At 47.5% G+C, this 11123-nt stretch overlaps 2 protein-coding genes across 2 annotated transcripts in view; one reads left to right on the plus strand and one right to left on the minus strand.

Annotated features, from left to right (window-relative positions):
* LOC106808551 overlaps positions 1-3516 on the plus strand; it is a 12383-nt gene extending 8867 nt beyond the window's left edge. The window contains exon 2 of the mRNA XM_014811312.1: positions 481-3516. Coding sequence (XP_014666798.1) covers positions 481-3038 — 2558 coding nt within the window. The 3' untranslated portion in view covers positions 3039-3516. The remainder of the gene's footprint in view (positions 1-480) is intronic.
* Positions 3517-5453: 1937 nt separating this feature from the next.
* The window catches only part of LOC106808557 (lachesin-like), a gene marked incomplete at its 5' end in the record, with an annotated part of 17263 nt that continues 11593 nt past the window's right edge, over positions 5454-11123 (minus strand). Inside the window, 2 exon segments of the mRNA XM_014811318.1 lie at positions 5454-7747; positions 8030-8141. Of these exon segments, the coding sequence (XP_014666804.1) occupies positions 7668-7747; positions 8030-8141 (192 nt within the window).

Consider the following 11123-nt stretch of genomic DNA (forward strand, 5'->3'; position numbering starts at 1 on the left):
GTGTGTGTGTGTGTGTGTGTGTGTGCGTGCGCTACGTGGTATGTATGTATGTATGTATGTATGTATGTATGTATGTATGTATGTATGTATGTATGTATGTATGTATGTATGTATGTATGTATGTATGTATGTATATATGTATATACATATGAGACAGCTGCGTGTGCGCGCATACATGCCTGCGTGCGCGCGTGCATGCGTGCACGCTGGCGAGCATGCGCGTTTATTAACCACCAGGCATTCAGTGCGTATAATCCAACACACGTGTTTTTTCAATATAGCACACCTAAGTATCTAAACAGTCTTTTGCGCTTACGTAAATACGTACACACTACACGGCAAGCGTTTCTCTATCTCGTGAAGATGTATGCATCCCCATTATTGCTCATCTTTTTGCTTCTCCGTCTGTGCGCGAGCTGTATCGCCCTCTCTTCTCATAACAGTCGTAAAAGCTCCCTTCTCGCTTCTCCTTTTTTACAGGGTGCAATAAAACGATCTGGGCAAACAAGTTTACGGAGACGCTATCGAGCCCTGTGGTTACGGAGGCGAACAAGGGCAGACCCTTGTATTGCTTCTACGACTTTCTCATCCATCCGAACGACGAGGGCGACATCATCGGACTAGAAGTGACGAGCATGGACGTCGGCACGTACACCGACAGCGGAAAGTGCGAGAATGGCTTCATGCAGATCATAGATGGCGTTTACGACGCGCGCCAGAACAATCGCCAACATCCGGGTTACTTCTGCGGCAATCCGCAGCGACCGCATTTTTTCTACTCGGAGACAAAGTCGATACGGCTCGTGTTTTCGACGCCGAAGTACGACCATAACGTGCTCCTTCAACTGCGCTACCGCACATACACGAAGAAGGACGCGTCGGTGCGATTCGGCAAATTCGGCGTCGGCGACAGGGGGCGCCACGTCGACGCGACGTACTGCGACATGGAGTTTATCAACTGCGACTCGGCGCGAAACTGTCTCGTGCTGTCGCCGGGTTTCCCGGGAATCTACCCGCGTAACCTTACCTGTCGCTATCACCTCATGTGGGACGGCATGGACAACCAGGTACGCATCTCTAATCAAGCTCTGTTTGTCGTCGGCGGACCTCCCTGCGACGACCCCTACTTCTGCGACACTACGGCCGTGTTGACACGCGACGACTGCGACGGACGCGACCACGTGCGATTTTACGACGGAGAGACGACGGCTGCCACCGTCATCGGGACCTTCTGCGGTAAGGGTCAAGTCCCCGACGTCGTCTCCAGCGGTAAGCACATGGTCGTCGAGTTTGCGTCGACGCGCGACGGTCGTTTCCTTGACAACGGCTTCCAGTTCCGCTCGCACTTCGTGCCAAACTTCTACCGCGTGCCAAGCTCAAGGATCGTGAACGCCAAATGCGATTGGATCTTCTACGGAAGCATGATCAGTTCCGGTCAGCTGAACAGCGTCGATCATTGGTACCCGCCTGGAACAGTCTGCACGTTCCGGTTCGCCGGACTTCCTAACCAGCGCGTTCTCCTCTACTTCACGTCGTTCGACACCGTCTACAACGACTCGTGCGCGACGAACATCACGCTTTACGACGCACAGCGGGCCGACAGGTACAAACTCGAGGCGGTCTTCTGCGGACACAGTCGCCCGAAGCTGTGTCCGCAGGAGACGCAGCTTGGCGAGAAGAAAGGATGCGGACGCGATCAGAGGTACGTGTCGAGCGGATCGGACTACCTCCTCGCCTTCTATGGCACGCGCGGGTCGCTGACGGGCGACGAATTCGAATACAAGATCATGTACGAGTTCATAAACACCACCGTAACGCACTTCGCTTCGGCGATGCCCGGACCGGTCGCCGAGGGCTCGCTGTCGGCCGACGATACGGCCGGTAGTTGCAACGTGCATTACGATAGCTGGGGCGCGGCGACGCGTCGCCGAGGTAACTTCTCCTCGCCGACGAACCCGCTCTTCTACGGTCCGGGCGGGAACACACGTCTGCGCTGTAAGTACACGTTCAGAGGTCTCTCCTTCGAGCGTCTGAAGATCACGCTTCACGAACTGCACCTGCGCAACTACCGCGGCTGCGACCGCACCGCCGAGGGGCGCTGTCTGTCGCTGCAAGGTCGCGACGCCGACGTCAACACGCTGACAATCGTCGACGGGTCGCACTCGAACACCGTCTGTCTGTGCAACTCCGGCTCGGAGCTTTACCCGGTCGGCTACACGTCGCTGACGCACACCGTCGACGTCTTCTTCGAGATCGCCAACATCACCGTGCGCGACGACTCGCGCACGTTCAACTTCAGCGCCACCTATGAGTTCGTCGTCTTCGACTGCGGCGGGCAGGCGAGCTTCCGCGGCCGCCAGGGCCTGCTGTTCTCGCCCAACGTGACGTCATCGCTGCGATGTCGCTGGACAATATCCGTGTCGGCGGGAAGATTCGTCTACCTCCGCTTCCTCGATTTCTACTTCCAGGGCCGCTGCGAAACGAATCGTCTGCGATTCTACGAGTACAACGCGTCGGTGCCCTACGCCGAAGTATGCGCCGGGAATTTCCAACCGGAAATCTTCTCCAAGGGTTGGGACGAACACGAGATGGCGTCGACGCCGACGACGTCGCATCGCGTCATCGTCGAGATGGTTGCCGACGACCCGGCCGGTCGCTTTCACATCCTCTGGTCGGAAGTGTCGCGTAAGGTGACGCGACAACGCAAGGACGACATCCTGCGCGTGACGAACCAGGACTGCGACTTCGAGTGTCCCGACGGACGCACGTGCATCGCTCGCGAGCTCGTCTGCAACGGCATCCGCAACTGTCCGGACGCGCGCGCGACGAGCGAACACAGCATGGTCGAGGAACGCAAGAGCCTCGAGCTGTTCTTAGACGACGAGAGCGGCGGAGACTGCGACAGTGATCAGAGTCTGCTGTATCTGCTGCTGGGAGCAGTGTCGGCCGTCGCCGTGCTGTTCATTGTCGTAGTGACGTACTGCATCTACCGGTGCTGCAACTACGAGCGGAAGGAGCCGCGGTATCTCTACAGATGAGACAGATATGTCTCCACAGGTGAGACAGATATGTCTCTACAGTTGAGACATCAATGTCTCTACATGTGAGACATCAATGTCTCTGCAGAGGAGACAGATATTGATCTACAGGTGAGACATAGATATCTGTACTGATGAGACAGAGATGTCTCTACAGATGAATCATCAATATCTCTACAGGTGAGTCAGAGATATCTCTACAGTCGAGACAGAGATCTCTACATACGAGACAGCGATATCTCCACAGATGAGTCAGAGATGTCTCTACAGTTGAGACAGGGATATCTCTACATGAGACAGAGATGTCTCTCCTGCTGTCAGTGATTCACGGGAGCGGTTTAGCTATAATCAGGTAGCTGTAGGGTTCCCCACGCCTACTCTCAGCAGGGCGTATCATTAGGGTGTGAACAGCGAGGTAGTCCGCGTCTACCAACCCACGGAAGACATGACGCCGGCGGCAAGCGACGGGTAGTCATGACAAGGGAGCTATATATATACTCCTGTATTATATATATATATATATATATATATATATATATATATTACACACGAGTAATTACAGTGGTGGCCGATGACAATGCTGCCCAAAGGTCTTCCTAATTGCGCCCCGCCCCCTGTAGCGCATGCGTAGATGACGAGCGAAGCTACGAGGCGATGGCGTGAAAAGCAGACGGCGAGCGAGTGACACCCGTAACCATGGAGATCTGGCGTCGATATATCTCCGGTAGTAACGGTTAAATCCCGTCACGGACAAACCCAGATGTCAATTCGATGGCGGAATTAAGATCGAGTGGATCACAATAAACTAGGAACTACCACCGCGCGATTTGTACCATCGATATCATTCTCCTAGTTGACATGATGATCGATGTTGTCTGAATGCATGAAGTCGAGTTATGTGAGTCACAGGGTAAGTGTGGGGGCGTTTTTTCGGTAGTGGATGAATATTGAGTCACGCGCTAATAATTACGTTCAAATCTCAATAAATTAATGTGCCAAACGATAACTTTCTGTATATACGCGAATATGTGAAATTGTCAATTATGCGAATAGTTTTTACGTTTTGTCACATCTGCACGCAGCAGCGGTGCGGAACGATTGAGGGCTGGATATCATGACTAGATACAAATACATAAACCTACAGAGTAGAGGTACCTACTATGTTCAGGAGTGTCATAGTATAGACTATAATTATTATACTATACTATACTTGAATACTATACTACTGTATACTATACTACTGTATACTATATACTAATGTATACGACTGGTGCCCACAGGTCTTAAGAAAGTAGAAGCACAGAAGGATAAAATCCTCAGTGATAATAAAAAGCAGGCGCGCTGCATGCTAGGGGGGGTGTGGGGGCATGCCCCCCTGAAAATTTTTGAATGGTAGACGTCTGGAGATGCAATCTGGTGAGTCTTGCGAGAGAGATTTAGGAACAAAATGTAGAAAAAAAATGTTAACCCAAAATTTACTGGAAGCACTGTGCACATCAGCGGGCGCCACTACTGTATACTATATTACTGTATACTATATTACTGTATACTATATTACTGTATACTATACTACTGTATACTATACTACTGTATATATTATGACACTCCTGCTGTTGAGTTACGTGTTTGTAACTGCATCATGCCTTAATGCAATCGCCTTATTACGTAATTATAATAACGGGAACATCGAGTCAAAGTAATTCACAGTTCGCTATGACTATCTTCAGTCTTTTTGCGTGTGACAGACAACGATTAGAGGTTTGTTTGTACATGTGTGACAAGGTGTAAATATCAGATGTGCATGTTTGTGTTAATAAAGGAATAATTTAGAATTCACCGCGTTTTCCATCGCATTTACGACAAACATATCTGACCCGTGACCTATATTTATACTAACAGGTATGCGTTAAAGTACATGTTACTGTTGTGTCTTACTCCTAGAATTGCTGTCCCGTGCCCTGTCGTGTTGTGTCCTGCTATGTCTTTGCATTAATTTAATATGCATATCTTTACAGGCGTTACAGCTGCCCAGTGGAATAAATATCAGCCGAACGTACAGTCGCATCGTGAACTATTCTACCATTTACTAACAGTACTAATACAGTATAACGTTTCTAGACAAATCTTTCTATTGCACAGAAATTTTCATGATAATAATATCTAATGATCGTTTAATTTTCTCCTCAACCGAGGCTGTGATAGAAGAGTGGCCTTCTACTCAATGCTTTGTCCTATACTTATTAATTATTATTCAATAATGATCAATAGTCGCTCCTTGTCATTTACCCACAAACACTACAAAGCCACCACAACCACACATTACTGGTATATCGCTGGTAGAACACACGAAGCAAGACTCCTGAAAAGACCACAGAGTAATAGAAACAAGAACAGAATGACGTATAGACCAAACCAAATAGTAGTTAAAAAACGAAAATTTTATTTTATTGCCACGATTATTACATGGACAGTCACTCGTGTATGGTCTACACTTCTATTCTTCATTTACACACTATCGCGTTGCCTGTTTCCAGACTTTGCCAATAGTATCTATCAAAACCGACCGTTTATGAAGTCAGGTGACTTTAGGTGAAATTCAGAATAGTTTAATGAAGAATCGCGTTGAAGATGTCTGTAGTTTTTAACAGCTAAGGACGGAGAAATGTAAAATACAAAATAGCGTTTGCTGAATCAGCAGGATAAAGTGAAAATATACGCTAGCCATGAATACATCTCTGTGTGTGAGAGTGCGAGCTGCTGTTTCCTTCTATATCACAAAAATATAACTACAGTATCATGAAGAGTTTCAATAGCCTATAATATAGTATTATATAATATAGGCTCATGATAATATAGAACCAGTTGCACGCCACTAGTCCACTGAACAACAATTTCACGATAATATCTTCACACATTTCTCTACGTTATTTAATGATCAGAACAAGAGTATGACCATGTGTTTCATACCATAGGTTATGACCATAGGTTATGACCATGGGTTTCAGCATTAACGTGGAAACATTTCATCAATACAGCAGCTTAAAACCCATAAAATATCAGCGCGTGGTGAAACGATCATAAAAATGACACAACCCAAACGCCCCACGTACGCGCTAACAGGTAAACATTTACGCAACATATACAAATCATAGGTACCGCTCACAATGAGTATTAAAACACAGATGACAATTCGAGATTCTAAATGAAGAGAGCGCCCATAGGCTAAAAACCGCGCAAGCGGTTACAGTTCTATTTCCAACTCTAAAAATCCGCCCGCCGGGCAGCCTGTAAAGCTGAGGGCAACAATAACATACCGGCACTTTCGCCATCTATTGTTGTAAAACATTGTAACTGTACAGAGTATATCAACAGTAGATATTTTACGTAATAAAAGTACGTATACGTACAAACGCACCATGGCTGCACTCAGAAGATGCCGTCTGGCGGAAACAAGACATAAACTGTACATACCAAGTATGTCATGATATACGGACAAGAACCATAGCTAAGCATTGCAATCACAACAGTACAGATCTAGCTTGTGCTTGATTCTATCCGTGTAGCCCGTCGCTCTCACTATAGGCGGGGGAAGCTACACGGATACCAGCTAGCTTGTGTTGTAACAAGTTATACGAATCTGACACGCAATCTATTGCACCAGATGCATTTAACTCGATTTTACACTCCACAATAGAACTTTTACGTGTAAACACGCTATTTACAGGTTATAAGTGCAAAGTAAAACTGTATAAAAATCATCTGCAAGCTGGCAAGCTACGATGGCAAAGCCAACATTGCCATGCGTCACGAGATTCAGATGTCGTATATCCCATCAACATTTCAACACCCGGCTTTGCCTTCCTTCATTCAAAACAACAGTCTAATTTCCATCTATGGGGGTCCTGATGGGGTATCCCATATCTCAGTTCCAGTAATTATTTATACCCTTTTCTGATTCCCAATAAACATTTCCGTTCTTACTAAAATTTGTTGATTAAATGACTAAAACAAGCCGGATACCAGGGCTTAATCCTACATAAAAATCGGGGGCAAAACGAAACCCATGGTAAAGAATTTAACGTTTTCATTCTATCGTTCCTCTACAAGGGAATAGCAAGTGACCTTGTTAACAAATGAACATTTTTAGTGCTAATGATAATGTAAAATATACAGCCATATATGGCATTTCATTGCCATACCCCATCAGCGACCTCATCTTACATAATAACGTAGTATTGACAAATCACATACACTCGTAATTTTCTAACTGTCTCATAATAAGATTGTCGCTAATTTCCTTTGCGTACATGATTAGCTATGAGAAAGAATGATCCTTAATTTCACATGCATTTCCACCGCTTTCATGATTAGCTATCGAGAAAATGATTGTGGTAGTATTTTTTTACAAATGCCATGCAGCCATGATGTAATGTACAATTATGCCAGTTCATATAACATCAGATCATTAATGTTGTCAACGTTTCAGTTTGTATCTCTGCAATCTACAAAAAACTAAACTCTCTTTAACAAACTTCATAGTACTGGACTGCAATATAATCGTTAACTTCTCTATGTACCTTGATATGATCATGAACATTGATGATGTAAACCACTGCTTGATAACACTTGCTATAACGACAGCCACACCAACGTCATCAGACCCAACACCAACGGTGCAGTCAATGGTGTCTTCATGGCTCCACTCGTCACTGCAAACAAGACACGCAAAAATATAACGCGGTTACCTTCCACGCAAAAACAACAACATCATAAAACACAATTGAAATGCATATAACATAGGTCTTCGAAGGGTGCATAGTGGCAAACTTTGTATAAACATTGGCAATGCACAAACTTTCGTTCCAGGAAAAATAATTGTTCGTCCAAATCTAAACTTCTGATTAAATTAAAGGCAATGCCGGTGTTGCGCCTAAAAATCGTTAACCCGGACCCTTGAGAGATTCGCGCCCGCAGTATGCTCGTGTGTTTACCTGACAACTTAACATAGCCATCTGCAGCTCCCTTCTCATTCTCAGTATGACATCGATACTGCCTGTAGTGCTCGTCCCTCACAGTACTGATCGACAGCTTGCTGGTTTTCATCTGTAATTATGAGAGCGCAATACGCACATTAAGCGTTGTAAAAAAGCTACGCACGCACTTACGCACGTACGTACACACACACGTACGCACGCATGCGTACATGCATGTACGCACGCACATACGCATACGCCCAGTTACACATTCACTCATCTATCCATCCATCCCATCATTCCAATCTATAAAAAAACACCTACCACCACATACAGCCCAGTGCAACACACATGCGCGCGCACACACACACACACACACATACGCGCACGTACACACTCACTAACGCACGCCCACATACACATAAACACACACTCACTCACGCACGCACGTACGCACGAACGCACACGGTTTCATCGTAACCTCTGTGATTCATCGTCATATATTATACTAAAAGCTCATAATAGAGCCATGATATGGAGTCATACAGCGTCTCTACTATGAGCTCTTGATTATACTCTATCAGCAAGAGTCCATTAGCCATCGGCATCATTTATTAACGGACTGTTTATTTAAGCTATCTAAAAATGTCTTTAACAGCCAACTAACGTGTCATTGTGGTTCGACACTACCATAGAGATCCTTTCAGGAGTGAATAATAATAGATTATTATTAACCGATAAATAATATATAACCATATATATAATTAATAATATTAATAATATCAGGAATTTGTCATTATTAATCGCTGATAATATCGAGTATTAATAGATAATAGAATTACCCATTATTAATTATCTAATCGATTATTATTCACTCTTGATCCTATCCCACACGGTATATAGTATAGGATCTCTGTGGTCTCTACTAGCAAGTACAGGTGCGGCAACAGATGTAAAATAACAACAGATCAACTAATACATCCTCAGCACCGTAGCAGGAATGCCTGCCTGCTTCAATGTTCCCGCGTAAGCCAGAGCAGCTTCATCTTGCCAATCTCACCGAGAGAACAGCGGCTCAGCGTGAGCGAGAGTATATAGTCTTATTCTTCGCGGATTTTTTTCGCTCGCGCTTCTCGATGTTTGTTGATGCGTACGGTATCACGTGACGGTGCTCGTCTGCCGCGCTAGGCCGCACGTGGACGTACGTGCGTACGTGTGTACAGAGAGAGAGAGAGGGGGAGAGAGAGAGAGAGAGAGAGAGAGAGAGAGAGAGAGAGAGAGAGAGAGAGAGAGGGAGGAGAGAGAGAGAGAGAGAGAGAAAGAGAGAGAGGGGCGGAGAGAGAGAGAGCGAGAGAGGGAGAAGAGAGAGAACAGAAGAGAGCGCGAGGAGAGAGAGAGAGAGGAAGAGAAAGAGAGGGAGGGAGAGGGAGCGAGAGAGAAGAGAGAGAGAGAGAGAGAGAGAAGAGAGGGAGAGAGAAGAGAGAGGGGGTGAGAGAGAGAGAGAGAGAGACGAGAGAGGGAGAGAGAAGAAGAGGAAAGAACGAAGAGCAGAGAAGACAGAGAGAAGAGAGAGAGAGAGAGAGAGAGAGAGGAAACGAACAAGAGAGGGAGGAGAGGGGAAGAGGGAGGAGAAGGAGAGAGAGAGAGGGGGAGAGAGAGAGGGAGAGAGAGGGGGGTATAGGAGAGAGAGGCGGGGAGAGAGAAGGAGAGAGAGAGGAGGGGAGAGAGAGGCGAGAGGAGAGCGGGATAGAGGGAGAGAGAGAGAGGGGGAGGCGGGAGAAGCAGAGAGAGAGAGAGATGGAGAGAGAGAGAGAGAGAGATGGAGAAAAGAGAGAGAGAGAAGGAGAGAGAGAGAGGGCGAGGGAGAGTAGAGAGAGAGAGAGAAGTAGGAGAGAGAGAGAGGGAAGCAGAAGATAGGAAAGGAGAGAGGGAAAGAAAGAGGGGGGAGAAAGAGAGAGGGACGCGAGCAGAGAGGGGAAAGAGAGCAGAGAGGAGAGAGAGAGAGCAGAGAGAGAGAGAGTAGAGAGGAAGAGCGGGAGAGAGAGGGGGAGAGAGGAGAGTAGAGTAAGAGGGGGAGAGAGAAGAGCAGAAAGAAGAGAGAGATGAGAGAGAGAGAGACGAGCAGAGTGAAAGGGGAGAGAGAGAGAGGGAGAGACAGGAGAGAGAGAGGGGGAAAGAGAGAGGGAGAGAGAGAGAGATGAGAGAGTGAGAAAGAGAGAAGGGAGAGAGAGAGAGGGACAGGGAGAAGCAGAGAGGGCGAGGGAGTTAGAAGAGAGAGAGAGAGACAGAGAGCGAGATGAGAGGGAAGAGGAGAGAGAGAGCAGGGGGTAGAGAGAGAAGGGGGGGGAGAGAGAGAGAGAAGGTAGGCGAAGAGAGCAGAGAGAGAGAGAGAGAAGAGAGAAGAAGAGAGAGAAACGAGCTGAGAGAGAAAGGCAACAAACTGGTAAGCGCTTTGCCGTGGCCCACGTTAAACATATTTGTTAATCATAGGGCGATCTTTTTCTGGTTATCTTCGGCGAAACGTCGGTGTTGAACTTTTTGGCACTTATTTCCAGGGCGCGCGCGTTGGTTTTGAAGGCTGGGCGGTGTATGCGTACGCTGCAGCCCGTGGCGCTCGCCTAGCGCCTAGCTGTGCGCACGCACGCACAACGCGCGCCGAACTGCTGCTCCAGTGTATTCTGTTACTAATAGGCAACACAGTGCGCGCGGGACCTCTCAGTGCTTGCCTGAGCGGGTAGCGGTGTCGCCACGCGTGTTTCCCAACGGACGCGGCAGTGTGTAACGTTAATAGCAATGTTGTACATTGTAGCGCGGGCGCGAGTGTTGCGCGTGTGTACACGCACGCACGCACGCACCGCACGCACGCAGACGCGTGCCCACACGCACACACACACACAATCGCACCAGCGCACGCAGAGCAGCACCACACACAGCACGCACTGGCACGCAGCACGCACGCACGAGTGGCACGCACGCACACAAACAGCATGCGCGGCCGCACCATGCACACACACACACAGCACACACCCCGGCACACACAAGGACGCACATAATCACACACACACACATGGCACACACCCGCTGGCGCGTAACATTCCGATATAATAGTGCT

This window comes from Priapulus caudatus, unplaced genomic scaffold (assembly GCF_000485595.1).
Source record: "Priapulus caudatus unplaced genomic scaffold, Priapulus_caudatus-5.0.1 Scaffold285, whole genome shotgun sequence".
NCBI classification, from domain to species: domain Eukaryota; kingdom Metazoa; phylum Priapulida; class Priapulimorpha; order Priapulimorphida; family Priapulidae; genus Priapulus; species Priapulus caudatus.